A 26517-nucleotide genomic window follows, 5' to 3' on the forward strand; every position below is an offset into this window, starting at 1 on the left:
CTGCGGCAAATTTAGTTGAATAATAAATAATAATTGAACTTGACAAGATGTCATGTATTATGTCAATCGAAAAATAATTGATGAACGCGTGAAAATGCAGCCTCCTAGAATATAGAAGATCTTCCTCCAAGAAATCAAAGCCTTCTATACTATTTCTATTAATTAAATACGTTTACTTATATTTCTTTTTTCCTACTTATGGGCTTATTTATCCACGGATTTAAAAAATAATCATACCAAAGTATTGAGAAAAGAAAACCTTATTCCAAAAGTGGTTGTTCCCAACAACGTGCTATTTAAAAAAATAAAGTAAATGCGAAAATTATTGGTTTGGACATTTTAAATAGGCGTATAAATGATTTAAATCATTAAATGCTCATCATGGTTATGGAAACTATTTTTTCGTGATTACTTCATTAAAAATTAAAACTTTCAACGCATTCATGGCATCCTATATATTTTAAAATTTTTAAAAATAATTTTTTCTATAAGTATAAAACAAAAAGTTTATCATTCTTCTGAGAATATAATTTTCTACCAAAATACATAATAATATACCAAGTGTCTCATTTAAAATAAAAAAGTTATCTCACTTTCGGCTAAACAGCAAATGACGGAAAACAACTGAATATGTCAAAAGATGCTCTTATAGCAATTCCATCAATATATCAAATTTACACACAGTTTCTTGAAGAGTATAAATAGTTATTAAGTGTTTCCTTTTTCCTGTGTCACCCGGTATTTATAAATGTTTATACAAGTTAAACAAGCATCACAATTTAATATGCTTAGAACATCGAAAGGCCTTTCAATGTTCTAAGTTAATATGAATGAAAAATGTTTGTTATAACACCAAATAACCTTAAAATGACACACTTAGAGGCTCTACTACACTCAGATAAGGTGGTTAAAAATCTCATCCTCTTCTATATAAACTAAGAGTTATGCGCATCAAACGTTGATCCACTTTCCTCTTGTTGATAATAATTTATAAAATTGAACTTAACTTATTACGCTCCTTAGTATCTGGATTTGTCCAAACTGCCATTTCCCGGTAAGAAAACCTTTCACAACATGGACCGGGCGGTGCTCGAGCGTAGAATGAAAATGCTGGGCCAGTACATGTCAGATTTATGTCAAATGAAGGTGATCGAGTCGCATGCGGGTCTCAAGGAGCTTTTGATGACGTTTCTGGAGCAGGGAGATTACGATAGGGCCACTGGAGGCCCCATTTCTACTACGGTAAGTAAACTGTGTATAATGAGGGAAAAAATGGCAGGAAACTTCTCCATTATGAATAAAACTGTTCAAATCTTACCCCATTTTGATTGTTAGATACCACTACTTTTGGGAGAGTTGAGAAAAATATATATACGAGTTTCAATAACAAAAATCTGCTTTGGCAGCTTAATCTTTAATTATTATCTTATATCTTATAATATTTAGCAAAGAGTGCTACATACAAAAAAAAATAAAAATATACAAAGATGTTTGATTGATAATTAATAACTAAAAAAATCAATCTACGTATGTACAAACGTCGAATCGAAAAGGAGGCCTAGCTAACGTGGACACAGATAAAATAAAAATAAATGTTATACGATAAAGGTGCATTGTGTAAACAGTATAGAAACCTTAGACCTAAACTTAAATAAATAAAAGATTGTAAAAATAAAACCTAAAAAATTAAATAAAATATCCCTAACATTAAACATAAAAATAAGATAAAAACTTAATTCTAAAATAAAATTTTAATAAAAATCAGAAAAAAATAGTCATATTAATAAATAAAATGTAAAACATAACAATCACCATGATAAAAAACATAAAACCTAAACAATAAAGCTAAATTTACAAAGTTATTAAAATTGTGAAAAATAAATAAAACCAACAATAAGAATAACAATAACAATCACCGCATGATAAAGAACATAAAACTTAAACCTAAAAAATAAAGCTAAAAAAGATATATAAACAGTTAACAGTTATTTTGAATAAATTCCCTTAAGAGCTGTTTGAACTGGTTTAAGTTATCACAGTTTTTAATATTTACTGGTAACTTGTTAAATTCAATAATACCCTTATGTAACACCGAATTTATATATTTGGGCTGTCTGGCATCTGTCGAGTAATATAAAATCATTACGATTTCTGGTGTTATATGTGTGGACATCACTAAAAACTTTAACTTTATCACAGATATATTTTGGGTGCATATGTTTCGATTTAAATACAAATACTTGAACATTATACGCGATTCTTTGCTTAACTGACAACACATTTAGGATAGTTAAATTTCGGAAAATTGGACAATAAAGTTGAGCAGAACTTCAAATGGGGTAGTGCTATTGTATTATACAGGGACAATTTTGTGTTTATGGATAATTCTTTGCCAATGTAATCAAAATGCCCATAAAAACTTAGATTACAATCCAATATTGTACCCAAATACTTTATTTCTTTATCGTATAAGATTTTTTCCCCATTTACTATAATATGCAAACCCTGAATGTCCAACTGTGCCATTTTAGTTTTTTTTGTGAAAACACAAAATTTACATTTGTTTATGTTTAAACATAATTTATTTACACAGAGCCAATTAAATAGGTTTTTAAGATCACTATTAATTTTATTTTGCATTTGTTGTGAGTTATTTCACTTAATATAAAGCATTGTATTATTAGCAAACAACTCAATATTACATTTGGTAGCTACTCTAACTATATAATTTATATATAATAGAAACAATAATGGCCCCAAAGCTGTTCCTTGTGGCACACCATATTCTACATTATCATTTTTCACTTTCCCTTCATCTTTTGTGACTGTCTACTATTTCGAGGGTCTTGATTTTGGTTTAAATGGGTTAGGAACAGCACAAAATTCTAAATAACTCGGATATCAATCGATAAAAAACTTACTGGTCACATATTTAAAAGAAATTGAATCTAAATAAGTTGCTTACTTGATATTTATTAAATAATATTAATAAATCGTTTCTTGCCAAATTCATAATAAACTATAATATCTCAATACACTCAATACATATAAGAATAATAATTATCATATGCTTTAAAAAACCCACATATTCATTATCCATGATAAAGGAAAAAGGAGAGTAAAAGACTTAAGGTTAAAATGTCATACTTTTGTTGGTTTTTTTTTTGCGTCCAAATAGACCATTCATATATTTATATATGCCCGTTAATAAATTTTTAAAATCCGCAAGAATCCGGTTGTAAGGTAAATAAATATTATTGGAAAATGACTGCTGATAAAACATAGTAGTATGCAGCAAAGAAATTAGATCTCCATGCTGGAGATTCAATAAATGGACATCTGTCCTATAGGGTATTTTATTTGTTAACCTCGAGGGGCGATTTAATGCAAATTTCAACAACTCACCATGAATTGCTATGTAGTTTGTCCTAGCCTGTACCTAATAGGATTTCTACGTCGAATACCTCAAATTAATTGCAAGCATGACTTTTGTACTCGCTGAATTTGTCATTTATGGATTCGGTCTAAGTATAAACCATATACTACATCTGAAAAATTCAAATTACTCAAAACCAGAGCCTCACATGAAGTAATTTTTGGCGATCTTGAAAAAAGGTCTAGGCAATGCCGAAACTGAAACAAATATAGAAACAATAAAAACAATAGAACAAATGCGTTAACTGTAAAGTATAATAATTAACTCAATGGTTGGAATATCCTTGTCCTGTTTTAATATTTAATGCCTTGTCGAACTGAATAACCAATTTTTTGTATACAAGTCGATTTAAAATATAATGTTAAAGATTCCTAATAACTACATAAAAATTAACATTTTAACCAAATCTTAAAAATACTTACCATCTTTTTTTTTTTTCATTTTTTAAAGAGGTTGAAAAAATCTGCAAACAGACATCCCAGGCCGGCCTGGGATAGTGTGGGGTTAAGGCTTTTTGCAGCCCCGACCCACTAAAAACCTTTCCTCTATGTTAATATGATTCAGGGAAGCACACTGATACATGCTTTGTCAATTTTTCAAGGGGAAAAATAGCACACTTATACATGCTTGGTCAATTTTATTCAAGGAAGCACACTGATACATGCTTTGTCAATTTTTCAAGGGAAAAAATTGCACACTTATACATGCTTGGTCAATTTTTCAAGGGAAAAAATTGCACACTTATACATGCTTGGTCAATTTTATTCAAGGAAGCACACTGATACATGCTTTGTCAATTTTTCAAGGGAAAAAATTGCACACTGATACATGATTTGTCAATTTTAATCAGGGAAGCACACTGATACATGCTTTGTCAATTTTTCAAGGGAAAAAATAGCACACTTATACATGCTTGGTCAATTTTATTCAAGGAAGCACACTGATAAATGCTTTGTCAATTTTTCAAGGGAAAAAATTGCACACTTATACATGCTTGGTCAATTTTATTCAAGGAAGCACACTGATAAATGCTTTGTCAATTTTTCAAGGGAAAAAATAGCACACTTATACATGCTTGGTCAATTTTATTCAAGGAAGCACACTGATACATGCTTTGTCAATTTTTCAAGGGAAAAAATTGCACACTTATACATGCTTGGTCAATTTTATTCAAGGAAGCACACTGATACATGCTTTGTCAATTTTTCAAGGGAAAAAATTGCACACTTATACATGCTTGGTCAATTTTATTCAAGGAAGCACACTGATAAATGCTTTGTCAATTTTTCAAGGAAAAAAATAGCACACTTATACATGCTTGGTCAATTTTATTCAAGGAAGCACACTGATACATGCTTTGTCAATTTTTCAAGGGAAAAAATTGCACACTTATACATGATTGGTCAATTTTATTCAAGGAAGCACACTGATACATGCTTTGTCAATTTTTCAAGGGAAAAAATTGCACACTTATACATGATTGGTCAATTTTATTCAAGGAAGCACACTGATACATGCTTTGTCAATTTTTCAAGGAAAAAAATTGCACACTGATACATGATTTGTCAATTTTAATCAGGGAAGCACACTGATACATGCTTTGTCAATTTTTCAAGGGAAAAAATAGCACACTTATACATGCTTGGTCAATTTTATTCAAGGAAGCACACTGATAAATGCTTTGTCAATTTTTCAAGGGAAAAAATTGCACACTTATACATGCTTGGTCAATTTTATTCAAGGAAGCACACTGATAAATGCTTTGTCAATTTTTCAAGGGAAAAAATAGCACACTTATACATGCTTGGTCAATTTTATTCAAGGAAGCACACTGATACATGCTTTGTCAATTTTTCAAGGGAAAAAATTGCACACTTATACATGCTTGGTCAATTTTATTCAAGGAAGCACACTGATAAATGCTTTGTCAATTTTTCAAGGGAAAAAATAGCACACTTATACATGCTTGGTCAATTTTATTCAAGGAAGCACACTGATACATGCTTTGTCAATTTTTCAAGGGAAAAAATTGCACACTTATACATGCTTGGTCAATTTTTCAAGGGAAAAAATTGCACACTTATACATGCTTGGTCAATTTTATTCAAGGAAGCACACTGATACATGCTTTGTCAATTTTTCAAGGGAAAAAATTGCACACTTATACATGCTTGGTCAATTTTATTCAAGGAAGCACACTGATAAATGCTTTGTCAATTTTTCAAGGAAAAAAATAGCACACTTATACATGCTTGGTCAATTTTATTCAAGGAAGCACACTGATACATGCTTTGTCAATTTTTCAAGGGAAAAAATTGCACACTTATACATGATTGGTCAATTTTATTCAAGGAAGCACACTGATACATGCTTTGTCAATTTTTCAAGGGAAAAAATTGCACACTTATACATGATTGGTCAATTTTATTCAAGGAAGCACACTGATACATGCTTTGTCAATTTTTCAAGGGAAAAGCGCACTGGTTACATGCTTTGTCAATATTTATATAAGGGTTTAAGCACTTTTTCTACATGTCAAGTAAGTCAAGTCAGGACAATTTTTGTCTTGTGTATGATTCTCTTTAACAAGATAAATATTCTAAAAAAAACTTTAATTAAAATATTAAACAAATTTTTCTTGATTTAAAAAATTTATAAACATTTTTTAAATCAAGAAAATTAAAATTTAAAACAAAATACAAAACGAATACTTTACATAATCTTTGCCGATTTCCTACAATTGGATATTCAATAATTCTTAAAAATATTTTGTTCTTATTGAATTTTACTTAAAAGAGCCTTCTAAAGTAAGTGATTATTATTTGCCCTTTAAAAACGTGAATAAATTCCCAGGAAAATTTCAGAGAGTGTGTTTATTATTTGCCTTTTAAAAATGTGAATTTAGCGAATAAATTCACAGGAAATTTTGAAAGTGAGTGTTTATTCTTTCCCCTTTAAAAATGTGAATAAATTCCCAGGAAAATTTGAGAGAGTGTGTTTATTATTTGCCCTTTAAAATGTGAATTTAGCGAATAAATTCACAGGAAATTTTGAAAGTGAGTGTTTATTATTTGCCCCTAAAAAATTTGAATTTAGCGAATAAATTCACAGGAAAATTTTGAGAGAGTGTGTTTATTATTTGCCTTTTAAAAATGTGAATTTAGCGAATAAATTCACAGGAAAATTTGAGAGAGTGTGTTTATTATTTGGATTTTAAAATGTGAATTTAGCGAATAAATTCACAGAAAAATTTGAGAGTGTGTTTATTATTTGCCCTTTAAAAACGTGAATAAATTCCCAGGAAAATTTCAGAGAGTGTGTTTATTATTTGCCCTTTAAAAAAGTGAATTTAGCGAATATATTCACAGGAAAATTTGAGAGAGTGTGTTTATTATTTGGATTTTAAAATGTGAATTTAGCGAATAAATTCACAGGAAAATTTGAGAGAGTGTGTTTATTATTTGGATTTTAAAATGTGAATTTAGCGAATAAATTCACAGGAAAATTTGAGAGAGTGTGTTTATTATTTGGATTTTAAAATGTGAATTTAGCGAATAAATTCACAGGAAAATTTGAGAGAGTGTGTTTATTATTTGGATTTTAAAATGTGAATTTAGCGAATAAATTCACAGAAAAATTTGAGAGTGTGTTTATTATTTGCCCTTTAAAAACGTGAATAAATTCCCAGGAAAATTTCAGAGAGTGTGTTTATTATTTGCCCTTTAAAAACGTGAATAAATTCCCAGGAAAATTTCAGAGAGTGTGTTTATTATTTGCCTTTTAAAAATGTGAATTTAGCGAATAAATTCACAGGAAATTTTGAAAGTGAGTGTTTATTCTTTCCCCTTTAAAAATGTGAATAAATTCCCAGGAAAATTTGAGAGAGTGTGTTTATTATTTGCCCTTTAAAATGTGAATTTAGCGAATAAATTCACAGGAAATTTTGAAAGTGAGTGTTTATTATTTGCCCCTAAAAAATTTGAATTTAGCGAATAAATTCACAGGAAAATTTTGAGAGAGTGTGTTTATTATTTGCCTTTTAAAAATGTGAATTTAGCGAATAAATTCACAGGAAAATTTGAGAGAGTGTGTTTATTATTTGCTCTTTAAAATGTTTTGAAAAAATGTTGAAAAGTTGTGTTTATTGTTTGCTTCTTAAAATGTGAATTTAGCGAATAAATTCACGGAAAATTTTGAGAAAGTGTGTTTATTATTTGCCTTTTAAAAATGTGAATTTAGCGAATAAATTCACAGGAAAATTTGAGAGAGTGTGTTTATTATTTGCCCCTAAAAAATGTGAATTTAGCGAATAAATTCACAGGAAATTTTGAAAGTGAGTGTTTATTATTTGTCCTTTAAATATGTGAATTTAGCGAATACATTTACAGGAAATTTTGAGAGAGTGTGTTTATTATTTGCCCTTTAAAAATGTGAATTTAGCGAATAAATTCCCAGGAAATTTTGAAAGTGAGTGTTTATTATTTGCCCTTTAAAAATGTGAGTTTAGCGAATAAATTTACAGGAAAATTTGAGAGAGTGTGTTTATTATTTGCTCTTTAAAATGTTTTGAAAAAATGTTGAAAAGTTGTGTTTATTGTTTGCTTCTTAAAAATGTGAATTTAGCGAATACATTTACAGGAAATTTTGGGAGAGTGTGTTTATTATTTGCCCTTTAAAAATGTGAATTTGGCGAATATATTCACAGAAAAATTTGAGAGAGTGTGTTTATTATTTGCCCTTTAAAAATGTGAATTTAGCGAATAAATTCCCAGGAAATTTTGAAAGTGAGTGTTTATTATTTGCCCTTTAAAAATTTGAGTTTAGCGAATAAATTTACAGGAAAATTTGAGAGAGTGTGTTTATTATTTGCTCTTTAAAATGTTTTGAAAAAATGTTGAAAAGTTTTTTGCTTCTTAAAAATGTGAATTTAGCGAATAAATTCACGGAAAATTTTGAGAAAGTGTGTTTATTATTTGCCTTTTAAAAATGTGAATTTAGCGAATAAATTCATAGGAAAATTTGAGAGAGTGTGTTTATTATTTGCCCTTTAAAAATGTGAATTTAGCGAATAAATTCACAGGAAAATTTGAGAGAGTGTGTTTATTATTTGCTCTTTAAAATGTTTTGAAAAAATGTTGAAAAGTTGTGTTTATTGTTTGCTTCTTAAAAATGCGAATTTAGCGAATAAATTCACAACAAAATTTGGAAAGAGAATGTCTTTATTTACCCCTTTACTTATTAACCCTTTACACCTAAAAATGTGAATTTAACGAATAAATTCACGTTTATCTGCTTGCTTCAAAAAAAATATATGAAGTACTTGAAAGATGAGTTGAATATCCAATCGTAGGTAAGACATTACTAACAAATACCCAAAATTTCTGTAGAATTAGAAGAACACTCGTAAGATTCTAATTGGATATGTACGCAAAATAAAATAATCGTCTAAATTATTACTGCATCTATAATTATTTAGTTCTTATATTAATCTTTAAACGTGAATTTAGCGAATAAATACACGAGAAACCTGATTTTAAAAAAATCATTAAAATTTGGATAACATGTAAATTTAGCGAATAAATTTACCAAAGAATCATCACTAATAAAATATGAGTTAAATATAAAAGCCAAACATGCCTAAGCAATTGTCACACTTCTCTCGCTTACTATAATAAATTGCCCAAAATTTAATAATTGTTTAACTTACCCGCAATGGCAAAAACGGATGAAGTTTCACATACACAATCACAAAAAACTGACACATACACACACCATCACAATCACAAAAAACTGACCCTCATACTACTTCTTCTCTGATCCGATCCCTTCGGCTGCTCCAACACGACTGAACTAAGTTCCAAGCGAAGCGCTCCACATCGACTCTTTAACCCCTCCCCCGCTTCCCCCACCTCGCTCGAAACCATCCGAGCATCCACGAGACGCAACGATCTCGGTAAACACTCAAAGAGTGCTGCGCGCTTATAGTTACTTTCACTTTTCGTGCGCATCATAAGTGGCTTGCACGTGCTTTAAAAATAAAAGAGCTTGGAAAAATTGGATGGAAAAAATCTATCTATATTAAAATCTATTGATTGATAAATTATTTAATTAAAGTTTTTGCATTATTTGAAAATTCTATGAAGTCTAGTAGCAATACTATCAGTATTTCGTGATTAAGAAAATCAAACGTTCAAGTAAAATCTAATAATACCAAGGAGGTTATCTTAAAGTTTGTTCGTATAGCAGTAAGAAACAAGTTTTCGAAAAATAAACATGCGCAATAGAGCAAAATGCGTTCGCACAGAAACTTCTGATCGATATTAAATCGAAAGTCACGAAATGCTATAAGCAAAACTTCATTATTTTGGGGTTTTTGGTGATGCAGTAAATTTTTTTCTTAAGTCTTATTTGGCTGGCAGGGCTCATTGCGTAGTTCTTAATAAGAAATTATGCACTGAAAAATCATGTTACCACACTGCATCTACCGATGTTCCGCAAGGTTCCATTTTGGGTCCATTGCTCTTTGCTTTATATGTTGCTGACATGATATCTTGTATAAAACACTCTTACAGCAATATGCGGATGATTCCCTATACTATAATATATCTTTCGTTTTCACAATTGACGAAAACAAAGAAAAACACAAAGTCACGGTCTCACAACATATAATCACAGGCTACACGTGTTTCGCTCTAGTTAGAGCATCATCAGGTCTAAAATCAAAAATGTTACTTAAACAAACTAATAACTTACATAAAAACACTAAAAATCGAGAATCGAATCGAGAGTCTATGTTGTTGCGTTCTACTTTTTATTTTTTGTTTTGTACAATTATAATTTTTTAGTGTTTTTATGTAAGTTTTTGGTTTGTTTAAGTAACATTTTTGATTTTAGGCCTGATGATGCTCTAACTAGAGCGAAACACGTATAGCCTGTGATTATATGTTGTGAGACCGTAACTTTGTGTTTTTCTTTGTTTTCGTCAATTTTGTATGTTGGTCTCTTGAAGAATAATGGATGAGATTTTTGTATTTCGTTTTCACGCCAAAATCTTCCTATAGCTCAATTTCACTTTCAACTCAAATATGTTTATTAGTTTTTCAACATTGAGTTATAAACAAAGCAAAAAATAGAATAATATAGAAAATAAATATTACAGCTAAGAAGAAAATTTCATAGATACAGTAACAAGAAACAAAAGTCGCTAAAAAAAGATTTTAGTACAAAGTAACAATATGTCAACCAAAAAGAAATGTATTAATAGTTTAATCAGGATTTAAAAAGTACTGATACCTTTTCACAGGATCACAACTTAAAATTAAATGCTTCCCAATCTTATACAATAATACTGGGTTGTGGCAAAAATGCTTTTAAGGTTTCTTCTAATTTTCATACACAGATTCGAAATGTTCAGCTACCAGTAGTCAATGAGGTCAAAAATCTGGCCGTGTATTTTGACAGTAGTATTACATTTCAAACTCAGTAAAAATAAGCTTAAAATTGCATATGTACGCATAGAAAAACTGGTCTAAAAAACTATTTACCATCTAATATTAAATATTATTGGTGTAATTCACCAGCTTTTTCTTTGCTCAATTACTGTGACTTTTGTATTCTGATTCCCCTGACTGAAACAACTGCTTACTCTATACAAAAACTCCAAAACTGCTGTATGCGTTTTGTATTAAAAATACGATTTAGGAATCAGTACTTCCTATTTAAATAACAATTTAATTTGAATATGAAAAATCGTAGAAAATGCCATATGTATACCTTTATTTATAACATTTTAAAAACTGGAGAGCTTCTATATTTAGGAATAATTTTAAAAATTATCTTCATACAGGGTGTTTCAGAACTATGGGATCAAACTTCTAGGGGTTGTTCAGTGCAACCAGTAGAATCCATTTGAGTATAGGAACCCATGTCCGGAAATGTGTCACTACGCCACTACGGCCCTAAGGCGCGTTTAAATTCAGAAAAAATATGAATTACCTAAATAGGATCTGATGCATTTATTTTTACCTTTTGTATATGATACCATCACAACAATTGTTCAAAATGTCTTCCTCCAACCTCAATACACCGATTTAAACACCGCACATGATTTCGGCGGACTACACTAAAAAATTTGATCCTCGTTTTGAATAATTTCAAATGCTGCTGTTAATTGTCCAATTAAGTCTAGCTCTGATTCTACTGGAGTTTCGTAGACTAAAGACTTTACATGTCCCCACAAGAAAAAATCGAGCGACGTTAAATCGGGTGACCTAGGAGGCCAAGAAACTGCTCCACCTCTGGCAATCCAACGGTGTCCAAACCGCTGAGCCAAATACTCGCGTACTTGTACAGCAAAGTGAGCCGGCGCTTCATCATGCTGAAACCACATTTGCTGTCTAACGTTTAGTGGAACATTTTCAAGGAGTTCTGGGAGAACTTCCTCCAAGAAACGCAGATAAATAGGTCCTGTTAACCGTTCCGGTAGAAGGTATGGCCCAATTAAATAATCATCAACAATGCCTGCCCATACGTTGACAGACCAACGATTCTGATGTTTTCTTGGAAAAATTGCATAAGGATTTTCTTCGTCCTAAACAAGGCTATTCCTACTATTAAAAATACCGTCTCTTGTGAAAGAGGCTTCATCGTGCAATGATGTGATCCAGAAGCCATCGACAAAATTGAACTCTAGGATGATAATCGGCTCCAGTCATACCTTAAACTTTCTGGAAGTGGTAAGGATGGAGTTGTTGCTCGTGTAGTACCCGCCAGACAGAAGCGTTACTCGTATTCATATTCTTAGCGACGTCACGTATGCTATTTATTGGTTCATCGGCAACTCGCTGAAACACCTCTTCTTCAAATTCGTTCTTACGGTTCGAGCAACACCAGTATCATGCATCTTGGTCTTAAACATGCCTGTCTCAGCGAGCCGCCGATGAACCGCAATAAACTTTTTGTATCCAGGATGCTGTCGTTCGGGATAACGTTCATGATACAACCGCGATGCTGCTCGTGCATTGCAGTTTCTTGCTCCGTATGCCAAATGCATATTCGCCAATTCTTGATTGGTAAAGTTTTCCATTAGCAATAAATGTTTAAAAATTGTAAGCTATAAAATTTTTAAAAATGACATTGAGAATTGACTATGATAAGCGTTGATTTTAAACAATTGTTGTTATGGTATCATGTACAAAAGGTAAAAATAAATGCAGCAGATCCTATTTAGGTAATCAATGTATTTTATAAATTTTAACGCGTCTTAGGGCCGTAGTGGCGTAGTGATGCATTTCCGGACATGGGTTCCTATACTCAAATGGATTCTTCTGTTGCACTGAGCAACCCCCAGAAGTTTGATCCCATAGTTCTGAAACATCCTGTATATATGTATAACACTAGATTTATAGACTTATTTAGAGTCCCACAGCATAACAACACAAATTTTCAAAAATCTTTTGTTTTTGTAGCCTTTCAACTTTGGAATAAATTACCTGAGCATGTTAAACAACTTTCAATAGGAGTATTTAAAAAATATATATTTAAAATTATCTCCTTAAAAAACAGCATTGGAATGCTTAATTTAATTTGAAATAAATACAATTAATGTGCTAAAAACCATGAAAATGGCTGTATACATTTTTTTATAGGGCTTTGGTATCCGCTCACCGCCATCTAAAATTTCTTTCTTATATTCAGAAAAGTACTTATGTTGGACAGGTTAATAGTTATTACTATTCTTTGTTTTTTATTTATTATTATTTTTTTAAAAATGGCCTTGCCACATAGGTTTTTACCTGTGCTAATGGCTTATTTATTGTAAATTGTTAATTATGGTTGTTATTTTAATGATAAATAAATTTATTTTGAATTTGAATCTGCTTACACAAATTTAAAGTATAATTCTAAATTCTAAATTGTTGTTTGTGTCGTTTTGTACAATCCTTGATATTTCTTTTGAAATTGTATTTTAATTTGATGGAATTGTCTAAAAATAGGTACACATTAAGGAAATAAGTGACTTTGAATTGTCGGAAGAATCTGCATTATCAAAATTTTCTGATTCCGAGAAATACACTTAGAAGATTTACTTGAAGAACGGATAAGGCCCAAACATCAAAACTATTTAGATGAAACTGTGTCCCAATTTAATAGAATCGAATTTCTCGACCATTTTAGAGTAAGCCCTCAAGTAGCAAACAATTTCAGAATTTTAAACTCTGTTAATAATATACACCTATTTTAAGGTTTTATTGTAAATTTGTTTTTGCTATTGTAAATTGATAATGCCAATATGTTTTATTTATTTTCCCATTTCCCACTGGCATAAAAAAGTGAGGTTATTTTTCCTGATCCATAGATTAATACTACTGATTTTATATGACATAATTTAATGCTTGACAGTCCGTGCATCGTCGGTAAAAGCGGTAGTTTAGCTAGTTTTGTATTCTTAGTGCCATCTAAATTTCAAGGAGTAGAAGCTTTTTAGTGTTCCGTAAATCGTCCAAGCTTTCAAGGCCCTATTCTTGCTCTTCTTCTTTTAAATAGGTCTCCACTCTGGTGTTTGATGTTCGCACAGACGGTTTCAAATCGATCAGAAGTTAATATTTTATGCATCCGCATCAAGAATGGTTTGAAAACAGTTTCAAACTTGTCCGGAATTTGCAGTGAGAACAAACCTGTATTGTTATTATTGTCTTATGGTTGCACAGCTATAGCCGCTTCGAAATCGCGATTGCCTAGAACAGTCTAGGCATCATCAGCATGAATTAAGATGTTCATAATCAAAACGGCAAAGGACAAATTCGTTACATAAAAGGGCGATCAATTCTAACGCATAACACACTTTCATTTTAATACCATTTAAAAAGATTTATAAATATGTTTTTTTTCAATCTAGATCAATGCAGTGGTAAACCCTCTCAAATCCGGCATGAAAACCATAAAAAATATGCCCGAACAACTGATCAACACCATGGACGAAATGGTAACTAAAGTATTCCACTCTGGCCGGGGGGCTTCGGGTAAAATACCCGAAACTTCTAAGGTGGGAGCTTCCATAGAAGAGGTAAACTACATATGATTCAAAGTAACGTCTCACAAGGTGCCTTAATGATTTATTTAGAATGACGATAACATCCCCCTAAGAATAATGTTACTTCTAATGGACGAAGTGTTCGAATTAAAATCTCGGAACCAGTGGTTACGTAGGCGAATCGTGACCATTTTAAGACAAATCGTGCGGACCATGTTCGGAGATATCGTCAACAGGAGGATTTTGGACTACGTTTCTTATGTGACCAGTCCTAAAAATATGGCGCATTATCTGCATTTGTTTAAGTAAGCCGTTATGGTATTTAATATAAAATAGGGCAACGTAGTCCTGCATATTTAGTAGTTATTATTTGCAATTCATAGGGTAAGAAGGAATTTGTTTGTTATCGTTAGGATATCATATGAACAGGACATTTGAAGGATCACCTGCAAGGGGTTAATGGTCGAAAACTCGAATTTAATCTTTTCGTATATATCGTTCAGAAGAGTATCATTAAAATAATTTATAAAAAACCTAGACTATATTCCTCAGATCTACTGTATAGTGAAACAAAAATTTTCGATATTCGTCAAATATATTTTTATAATATTTGAACATATTTACACAAATATAAGTCAAACATTTCATTAATTACCCATCGTCAACAGAATTCCTCAAAAACCAATACAGCTAGGAAGGCAAAGGGCAACATTGATTTATTTATCTTCTTACCAGAAGTTATAATTTTTTACCAGTAGAAATGAGAGGTGTTATGCTAGGTAGCAACTCCTTGGGACTGGTTAAAAGTAATATCAAAGAATTTATTATCCTTCAAAATAGACAGCTTATTTATGGTTTGGTAAATATTAGAAATTAACATGTCCACTTATATGGTCCTTTAATCTTAATCTTGATCTTTTAATTAATTTTCATGCGTTGCAAATAGCATTGCAATTGCAATTGATTCATAGTTTAGATTGTTTATTTTGTTTTGCAATTTAGTTTTATATTAAGGTCGAAAAAAAATACGAGCAAGTCCTCGCACGGCGTACTCCTAAGGGCTTGGGGCATTATGTATTTATTGCCGAACCAATGTTTATTAAATTTCCTTGTATTTCTTTTGTTTAGTTGCCTTTGAAAATAAACATTATTATTACTATTATTATATGATATCCCAACTATAACAAACAAATTCCTTCTTACCTTATAAATTACAAATAAGTCTGGAAGAAGCTGACTAATTATACTGGATTTAACTATTTCACAGTGATCTGAAGATGCCAAAAAGTGGTCAAAAATCTAAAAATGTTTGTTTACAATTTCGATGCGATTTAGTATATCTTTCTTAAGTGTTCAGTCCATACTTTTGCGAAACAGATAAACTGGAATTTAATTAAGTAACCGGAAGTAAACCTGCCGGAAACAGCTAATCCGTGACTTAGTACTTAGACCTTGACTAATGCAGTTTTTTGTTGCTCGTTTATTAGATATGGAGATATAGTTACTCTATTTTGTATTGTGATATGGAGTGTATGGAGAGTTCAAAAAGTAACTTTGAACGAATATAAGTTTGATTAGCATAGTATTTTGTCATCTTTTATATAGATTAAAAATGGATGTTGTGAGTTTAGGTCGTGTTGTTGGATGGATACACTTTTTTTTGTCGAGTATTATTAAACATAGCTGCAACCTGATACTGCAACTTTCCGTAATATTCAAAATAATCATCCATTACTTATTATGACTTAAGTAGGCATATGACCAAAGGAAGGAGAAAGTAAACTCAAAGTCCAAGTCTTATAAATCAAGCGTCTACTAAAGGTTACGCGTTTCGGCGCATTAGGGCATCATCAGACCTATCAACACATCTCGTGAGAGTAAATATGCTCCGAATTCAAAATTTCTTTTTTCTAGTTAAAGACCATTCAAAAACTAGTAAAAAAGCTCAATGCCAAAATTTTCCATGATTTATACGAGTGCCACAATATAAATATGGAATTTAAAACGCCAAATATCACATCCAGTATCCATATTTTAGTCAATAACGATACACGATGGTGTAAACTTATTTTATTTTATATTTTTTTATTTATGTTAGTGTGAGTCAGTGTGTGGTTTTTGTATTTCCATAGGTCTGATGATGCCCCAATGCGGCGAAACGCGTAACCTTTAATAGATACTTGATTTATGAGACTTGGACTTGGAGTTTACTTTCTCCCTCCTTCGGTTTTCCGTAATATTGATTTATTATTGTCATACTGCAGAGATATATTCTCTAAAATATTTGTGGATGGAGATATAGTTGCAAAGATCTAAATTTTTTTTGTTTTTTGACTTGCAATTAAATCCATATTTTTTCGAAATGGCTGACACAAAATAGTTATTGGTTTTGGCGAAAAATGATGCAAATGTTCCGATATTTTGGTTACATATTTTTGAATTAGGTTTACACGTTATACCAGATTACCAATGAAGCTTTAGAAAAAAAAATTAGCACTTCCACCAGTCTTATTAGCCTAATAAATGATGTTAGAAGAATGTGTCATTAATCACAAAATGCTTCTTGGTAAACCTAAATACTTTGGTCTTTCAAAAGCATCACTTTTTTTTCTTATCATATCTTGGCAATCGTACTGTGTTGCAATAAAAAAAAATCTCGTTTAAATAAATCAAAAGTATTTGAAAGCGTCTTATGGCACTCCCAAGGTAAAACACTGTAAAATACAGCAATATGAAGACGACGCACGATATACATGTTAAAAAAAATATATTTTCTCTGTAATAGCTTGGTTTTATTTCTTTTAGATTATGTTGATATTGTTTACGTCGGATCCTAAGCATTAAAATTGGCAAAACTAGTTGAAAAGTTGCAAAATGCTTGTTTGCTGCAAATGCTCATTTTACATTGCATATAGAATTAATATTAGGCTACATTTAAATAGATTATCCAATTTTGTTCATAACTAACAGAAGACAGTGCCATCTGTTAAATGTTATTTATAAAATGTTAAACTACTATATTTGAGTGAATTATTTCATTGAAATCAGCTCACACAACACTCGCAATATCAGTAAATTTTCCAAACCACAACATACAACATCTAGCTTTCAAAAATCATTTAGTTTTATAGGCATTAAATCATGGAACAGAATACTGGAGGAACTAATGTTAATTGAATAAATGTTTTTACAAGAAAATACAAACATTTTTGCACAAAGATCGGCGAATGAACATCTCATCAAGAGGATATGAGAGGAAAACCCAATGGAAAAGAGACCTTTAGGAAGACCAAGACTCAGATAGAGGGACAATATCGGAGAGGATGTAAAAGGAGTAAAGTACTGGAAGGGATAAGAAGAGTTTTAAGATTAAATTCGAATTCTTTGACCTCGCAAGTATAATTATACAAATAGTTTCATTTAGATTATTTATTTTTGGCCAGCTTAATGGCAGTTTCAGAGCACTGTGAATTTATGATGTAAACTATTTTTTTTTTAACAAAAATAACCTTGAAACAGAGCAACACCAAAGTTTACAGAATAGAATACAAGTTGGTTCACTCGGCGCCAGATATTTGAAAATCATCGTACAAAGACGCGCCACTTCTGGAGGTGTGAACTATAAAACGTGTATGGATACCGGGGCAATAAAAGCCAAAAATTGGCCATTGATAGTGTTTACCTTGTTGTAGGGGAACTAATACCAATACACGAGTACATATTTAGTTATTAGGTTTAGTTATAGTTATATAGGTTATTATTGTAAATGAAACAAAGATAATAATTACGAAGACTGGTTAAAGTTTTATTAAAATAAGTAGGTACATTATAAATGGACGGAGAGGCTGACCATTTTATTGATATAATAACTTCATTCTAAACATATTTTTTAACCTAAATACAAAACACATCAACTTATATAAATAATTATTTAGTATTTCATCATTTCATACTAAATAATTATTTAGTATGATACGTAAGTACTACGAGTATTTACAAATGTTTTAATATATTGCTTGCTTACATAAACATCTTTACCTTTTTTTTTAGATTTTTCTTTTTTAATATCGGCATTTATAAATTTTAATGTATAATAAATACGCACCCTTATGTATAAACTTAAAAAATAGTCAATGGGAAATTCATTACAGGGATGCTTAAAGGTAATTTTAGAAAATAGTTTTTTAAGATTATAGCCAATTGCTTCTTGCGCTGATAATTTATTAAATTCAGCGATAAAAATACTTTCTAATTTTATTATGTACTTAATAATGTCTTTTGGAGGTATGGTTAGACCACCAAATAAGGTATTATTGGATACATATTCTTTTAATTTACAATAAAATAACTTTTCATTAAACAGGGCATTTGACTCAGTTGCAAAATTATTGCATATATCACAAGAGTGACGTGAGAGATATTTTTTAAATAAATATCCAGCTACATATACTAAAGCATTTCCTTCTGCGCTTTTTAAATTTACATAATCGTTGGTAAAAACTCGAAGAGGAATATATTTAGTGGGAGAATAATTGCATATATTATTGCAACTTTTAATAAAATCGGGATTTAAATTTAATAGGGCTTTAGCGCCATCATCTATACTATTAGCTGTTTCTACATATAGTTTTTGAAAATTAGTACCCTGATCTGATACAACCCCAAAAATATTTAAACCGGTTTTGCGTATCCTTCGGACAATTTCAAATTAAATATCTTTTAAATGATTAACAGGTGTAGATGTATTTTTACTCTACATTCAATTAGTTTAAAAACAAACTTGTTAAAACCTGGATTTATTACCCATTATTGCGTAAAATGGTTTAATGTAGATCTTGATGGTAGAGTATAAACTGTGGACATTTTTTGTAAGCTTTTGTACCCAGAAAAAAACACACTTAGAGCAAACTGTTTAAATTCATTGGTATACCTGCGTCCTTTTGAGTCCTTATTCAGCAATAACATTTGAGTTTTTAACAGATTGCATGTTTCTTCAAAAAAAATTGATTCCAAAAATTTTAAAACGTCATCCATGGTCATTTCTGTTTCAAGACTTTTTTTGCAAGTGTGGGTAGTAATAGTTTTTTTCTGGTCTTTTTACTGTCTCCTTAAGTAAAACTTTTCTTGGCGTATCTGCTAAAAGTTTTACTGACGTTTGGGTTCCTGCAACTAATTTTGCTAGTTTAGATTATATATTTAATATTATGTATTCAATTTATATGAAAAACTTAACTAATTTATGCCGTTTATAATCAAATCTACGATGGATTTTTAAGGCGCAATATTTTTATTTTGGTATGTTACAAAAACATAACGACTATTTATACGTATTAGTATATTATAGGTATTTTGATTTAAATAAATATCTTACCTTTTAGTAACGACTGCTTTGGTTCATGTACTTTGAAGGGTTCTGTCTGAACAATGGCATCAACACTGGCTTTAGGAAAATGTGCATCGTCTACAATATGTCCTATATCATTTTAATTTAAAATCAATAAAAAATAATTTAATTAGGTTTGAATTTATAAAAAAAACATACCTTTTGAGGTAGGTACTCCAATCGATGGGATAGCATACGAATGAATTCGGGTTTTCGAGGAATTTGTAAAACTGTTATCATTAAAATGCAAACTACAAATTCTAATACGGTTATAACATTGCGTTAGAGTATTATCCGCGTATCTATGGGATCCTATAAATTCTAGGGCATTTTTCCAAGCTTGACACCTAAAATTTTTGTTTCATTTAAGACTGCATAATATAATATAATTTTTTATAATTTTTTTTATACGAGTTATTTTAAATGTTAGTTGGGTAATTAAATAAATAATTATTATATTTGCAATATTCATATACTAATATTAATCCATTGTAAAGGATTAAATAGAAGGTTGAGTTAAAGTAATATAAAGATAATTAAAACTCCATTTTCATAATTAAAACTTATTTAATAGAATCTATATTTGGTACATACCTTCCTTCATCTTTAGGGCACCTAAAAACGATATCTACTGAACAAATATTTCGAGTAGACATTTTATTCTCCACACAATCAATAAAATCCTCAACTATTTCTTTTAACTCCACCCTATACACCGAAATGTGAGTAAAACTTAAATGAGCTTGGCGCGCTCGGTATACATCGATAAATGCATGTGCACCAGACCTGGTGCCCCGGGCAGAACTTTTGAACGCCGACCGGAGTGACCCAACATGTATTCTATTCTGTAAACTTTGGCAACACTTTTTTGTAACAAAACTCGTTTTACCTCACGGCCTAACCTGCTAAAAAGCTCTCTAACATTTTGGTGTTTCATTGGTATGCCAAACAAACAAATTATTTATTTTTAGGCAATCTTTTTGGCCGAACGGGGTTCGAAACGACAGGAAAACCTCCGAACGATGCCCGGACACTAAAAACAGGACCAAAATAGCAGCTAAGGCGGCCCTTTTGTCCTCTTTATCTGACGAACTGAAGCACATAATCGGTTCGGAGACGACCAGACGGGGCCTTTTAAACGTTTTCGATTTATTTCAGAGGCCGGTGTTGAACAGACGTTTGTTTTACGTACTTTTGGAGGGAGTCGTTTGCACCCTGTTTCCCGACAAGGACTTGGCAGGCTTAATACAAAAACTGTATAAGAGTAATGATAGTCAAAAGGAATCAGGGAGGTGACAGTAAAATAGTCAATTATTAAAAGCCATCTTCTGTGCTACCAGGTTTTATAACGTTTTAACATCTTGAGCATTCCAGAACTTATAGACCTACTCCGTATTAGAAATTTAGCTTAGTTTCGAATGAGTCAGATCCAGTATTTTTGTATTTGCGTAATAGTTTTATTTTGTTATTATATTGTACTCTTTTTTTGTTTGTTTATATTTAAATATATTTTAGTTTGTTTTAAAGCTTTTTCTGTGGTTTTAGTAAATAACTTCTTGCCGTTGGCGACAGCTTAATTTGTACTCGGATGTTCAAAGGTAAACAAATTAATCGACAAAATTTCCCATACGCACGCGCACTCTTGCCTTTAATTATAATGTCTCATTGTAACGGTTGATTTTTGCTTAAACTATTTTATATATTAATCTAATTCTTTAAAAACAAAGTTTCATAACTATTTAATCTAAAAATTATCGAACTGTATATTACTATTTAATTCACAGCCATCCTGTATAAATAATATTCGTTTGAAAAGAATCCTAGTCTGGCATTCTTTGTACGCGTTCTTCGTTTTTTTGGGTTTTTCGCTCACGGTAAACCGCCGAGCATCGGTCATTTTCTGCCAAGATCCACTTCTGTGCAAATAGTACAGACTAAAATCGCTGTTTTGTGGCAATTTAACGCTTTAGTAAATTGTGCGTTCCTTTGTGGATTAATAGCTACAAAATTAGCAAATTAAATGAATTATATCTCTGTAGGAGTTACAGTGTTCTAGCTTTCGAGTCCTCCGATATAAATTGATTTATTTAAGCTAAAAAGAAATTTAAACTTATTATAGTCACCCAAAAAAACAATTAAGCTGGAATAAAGTCTCAGAAACTTACCGAAAGATTTTCTATGCTACTATAAGACCAAAACCATTTATCCTGACCAAAGTCAGCAAATGAATTTCAAAAGAACTCCTACTACGCATTTACTAAAGCGTTAAATTGCCACAAAACAGCGATTTTAGTCTATACTAGTTGCACAGAAGTGGATCTTGGCAGAAGATGACCGATGCTCGGCGGCTTACCGTGAGCGAAAAACCCAAAAAAAAATGTACCCAAAAAAACGAAGAACGCGTACAAAGAATGCCAGACTAGGATTCTTTTCAAACGAATATTATTTATACAGGATGGCTGTGAATGAAATAGTAATATACAGTTCGATAATTTTTAATTGTTTGATTAAATAGTTAAGAAACTTTGTTTTTAAAGAATTAGATTAATATATAAAATAGTTTAAGCAAAAATCAACCGTTACAATTCCCCTCCACTAAAAAAGGCGGTTTACGTTAAGTAAACCGAGAAAACTACATACTAAATTAAATTAAAACTATCTTACGACCTATTTACTCTAATCTACATCATCCGTAGGATGCCGTTTTAAATCTTTCATGTGCCATACTCGACAAGACTTTCCATTATCATTTTTTAACTCATAAGTCCAAGGACTTAATTTTTTAGCAACAACAAAAGGTCCTATATATCGAGGAGCTGGTTTAGCCGTAAAATATCTTGATGCGTCAGATAAAACATAATTTCAACGCCACACTAAATGATTTGGCAAAAGTTCTTTTGGTCGACGCCTTAAATCATAAACTTTTTTATTTACTTCATAAGCCTTAACTAATTGTTGTTTAACTGCCTTAAAGATATCATGTAAAAGCTTAGAATACTCACTTGGTAAATTTGATCTATCAAAAGAGATAGGAGAGTCTACCGTATCTATTGATTCATTTTTGATCAGAAGTTCCCTACCAAAGACCATAAAGTTTGGAGAATATCCAGTCACCTCTTGAACTGAACCACGAATTGCCGCTCCAATACGATTTAAATGTTTATCCCATAAGCGATGGTTTTCAGATACAATAGACATAAGCATAATTTTATTAATTCTGTTGCTTTCCCATTGCTGAATTCGGAAAGTGTAAAAAAAAAGTATATAAAAGCCACAAAGTTCCACCATTGTGTAAGTAAAAGATAAACCTATTTTTTGTAATAATTTTATTAATATTAAGCCATAAATAATAAGCCAAAAATATTAAAAATAAGTTCTTTATTCATCTTGAAGTTTTGATATTAACTGTACATTTTATTGACACTAAAGAATAATTTTATTACATAATAGCTTACTTCTAAAATTTTATTACAACAAATTAAATAAGTACTCTAAATTTAAATTAAATATTTATTCTTAAATTTATGACAAAAGTTACATGGGTACTGGGGTATTTTAGGGTTGAAGGATAGGGTGAAAAGAAAGACCCAAAGCAGTTCTATTCTTCCTCGTTGGTCTCCAGTTTCCAGATTGGATGAAGGTTAGTTTGGTATGATGAAGCTCCAGATATGTCCAGTTGTTTGATGGTGTCCTCGATTCCTTGAGCCTGTTGTGGTGTCCCAGGCTCCCAGATAAGTCGTTTTTTTGTAAATTTGGTGCAGCCTGAATGCTGAAAACAAAAGATTAATATATTATTTTTTTTGTAATTTAAATTAAGGCTAAATTGAAAACTTACCTATTTTTACTTACCGTGTCCAAAGTGTAATTTTTGCAAGTATTTATTTTATTCAAAAGTAGTGCTTAAAATATTACTTATCAACATAAAAGGTGTGATAACACAGTTTTTTATTTTTTTATATCGGCAGAAGTGTAAACCAAATTGTGATCACAATAAGGTGGGTTTATCTTCGTTGTATTTTTTTTATAAGCTTTATTATGTAATATCATGGTATAATAGCTCGTTTTTTAGTAGTGTTGATATTTTCATAACCTTACGGTTATTCTCCCAATTAAAATTATATAATTAACAACCTAAATTTGAATTAAATTTACCTGTCATTTGAAAATAAATTTTAAAGCTTTTATTTGACCCTAATTTCCAGAGGCAAAGCTTTTACAAGACTTAAAATTCGTAGATACTTGGGTCTTTATTTTGTGCAGTAGTTTGTATAGTAAGTATTGTGTGGCCCTTTACTTTAACTCTATAGGGGTGTTTTAAGGGTAATTTGGTCACTGGCGCCCCTAAGCTTTATTTTATTTACTTCCTTTGTTTTAAAGAACTTGTACGACCACTTTTCGCGAGATAGGCTAGCCCAGCACTCTTTTCTTGTCCACCCTTTTATATTGCATTTTATGTTGACCTATCGTAAAATATATGGGTGGCATCATAATAAAAACCATATACCTTAATATAAAACTTACTAATTAACTCGTATAGTCATATCTATTTGGTTTATAACAAGTTAAATATAGTAATATAAAAATAGGAATAGGAATGACATAACCAACAACAAAGTATGCAATCTGAAATTCCCAAAATTGTTTAAAGCCTTTTTGCTCAACAGCTCTCATAGTCTAGTCGGAATATAATTATAGATAAGCAGATCCTTTTTTGAGGATAGATCTACCGCAACTAATTTGCTTACATATCAGCACCAACTGTTGCCTTTGAGAATCATAGTCAGGTGGACTAGGTGACAGTCTTTTAAGTGAATTTTTGTCAAATGGTACATGTATACACCAAAAAATTTTATTATTTACAGACGACCTAAAATTATACAAGGCGATAAAATCCTCAATTGATGCGCAACTTTTACAAGCTGATGTTAATAATGTTTTTACGGTCAGTAAATGCAGGTTTGCAGCTTAAAACTAAAAACTCCTTAATCATTTTATTTGGTCGTTTTTTGAGATTAGCTGCAAATCATTTCACAATAAATGGCTTAGTTCTCGAATCTGTTACTACAGAAGAATATATTATACAAGAAACATAAATAAACATTGATGGAATTGAAACGAACTTAATATATTAATATAGCGGAAATAAAGAAATCACTTAAAAATATGAAGAATGGAAAACCAGGTCCTGGAGGCATTCCAGTAAAGTTATTTAGAAATGCTCCAGATACAGTATTTGCCATACTAAAAACCACCAAATGAGTGGCAAATAGCATTTCTCACAACAATAAATAAAAATTGGTCAAAAACAGAATGTAAAAGCTACCAAGTCACTGGCTACCATCAGAAGGCTGGTCAAAGAATGATGGTCAAATGGGGTAGAATCAGGTGAAGACCAAGGCGTATTCACGGCTGGACGATCGTGTGTCGACATATTTTTAGCATTCGGCAAATTATAGAAAAAAGAAGAGTTCGGAACCTAGAAACATTCATAAAATTTATTGACTGAGAAAAAATATATGACACAGTTCTAGACAGCAGCAGAATCATACATAAAAAATATGTGACCGCCATAAAATCGTTGTACAAGGGGTTAGATTGTCTAAACTTTCAAAAGGCCTCAGGCAGGTTGTTGCTTATGGCCAACCCTGTTTGAAATTTATGTCAACGAAATGCTTAAGGTATGGCAAAACAGTTGTTCTGACATGAGACGGGATATAACCGGAAGATTTTTGCACACTTTACTTTTTGCAGATGCAAGCTTAAAGATAGCAATAAATAAACTATATATTTTATATTCTCTCCTGTGGCCAAAACAAAGGTAAAAACACAAAGTCACGGTCTCATCAAATCCATATAATTTTTTAAATGTTTCACGTGTTTCGCTCCTATCGGAGCATCATCATCAGGCCTAGACCTACACAGATCACATTACAACTACATTACTACTTCTCTCCTGTGGTCAAATAATATTCAAAAATTGAACAAAAAAAAGATATTATATAGTTGTATCAAATGTTGTACTATGAAATTTCTAGACTTCTTGTAAACCTAAGCATTATAGTAGTTGGATAGTTTTAGGTGATTTTAATGTCCCAAAGTTTAATGAGATACAATGTTATTCGAATGAGTCTTAAAACGATTCTAAATATACCCACGTACAAGGTTTTATGGATATTTTTTCCTTAAATCAGCTTACTAAGGTGCCTAACGTAAATAGGAGGTATCTCTATATACAGATCTAGGTTTCGTTGCTGGTATAATACGGTACTAATTGGCAAAGTTAAAAGAAGGGGCAGATCAGTAAATTGGGCTTGTTTATTCTAAATATAGGGGAACTATGGACAAAATGACATACAGTTTTCATATTGCTCCATAAAACTTTAATTTAAACAGTGAAGAAGGTCAAAAGGAAGGTCAGGAATAACAAATATCTTTGACACATCAACTTTTCATGTAACAAAATATTTTGCAAATAATAATTGTAAAGGTATAAAAAGTTGAAAGCTAAACACTAAAATGTAACAGAAAACCATTTTGTCCATACTAAATGGACAAAATGACATATGTTCTATGGATAAAATGACATACACCAAAACTACTTTGAATCAGGAACACATAGTTCGCAAATAAACATTTTTGTCTTTTGAGGCACGTCGGCGCAATACA

The 26517-nt window shown here is 31.1% G+C and overlaps 1 protein-coding gene across 1 annotated transcript in view; it reads left to right on the plus strand.

The window, feature by feature from the left end:
• Positions 1 to 21381, plus strand: part of LOC126740604 (sorting nexin-13-like) — a 35789-nt gene extending 14408 nt beyond the window's left edge. The window contains exons 9-12 of the mRNA XM_050446697.1: positions 1024 to 1242; positions 14334 to 14501; positions 14559 to 14773; positions 20823 to 21381. Of these exons, the coding sequence (XP_050302654.1) occupies positions 1024 to 1242; positions 14334 to 14501; positions 14559 to 14773; positions 20823 to 21147 (927 nt within the window). The 3' untranslated portion in view covers positions 21148 to 21381. The remainder of the gene's footprint in view (positions 1 to 1023; positions 1243 to 14333; positions 14502 to 14558; positions 14774 to 20822) is intronic.
• The last annotated feature ends 5136 nt before the right edge of the window (positions 21382 to 26517 follow it).

Source organism: Anthonomus grandis, chromosome 9 (assembly GCF_022605725.1).
Source record: "Anthonomus grandis grandis chromosome 9, icAntGran1.3, whole genome shotgun sequence".
Taxonomy (NCBI): Eukaryota; Metazoa; Arthropoda; class Insecta; order Coleoptera; family Curculionidae; genus Anthonomus; species Anthonomus grandis.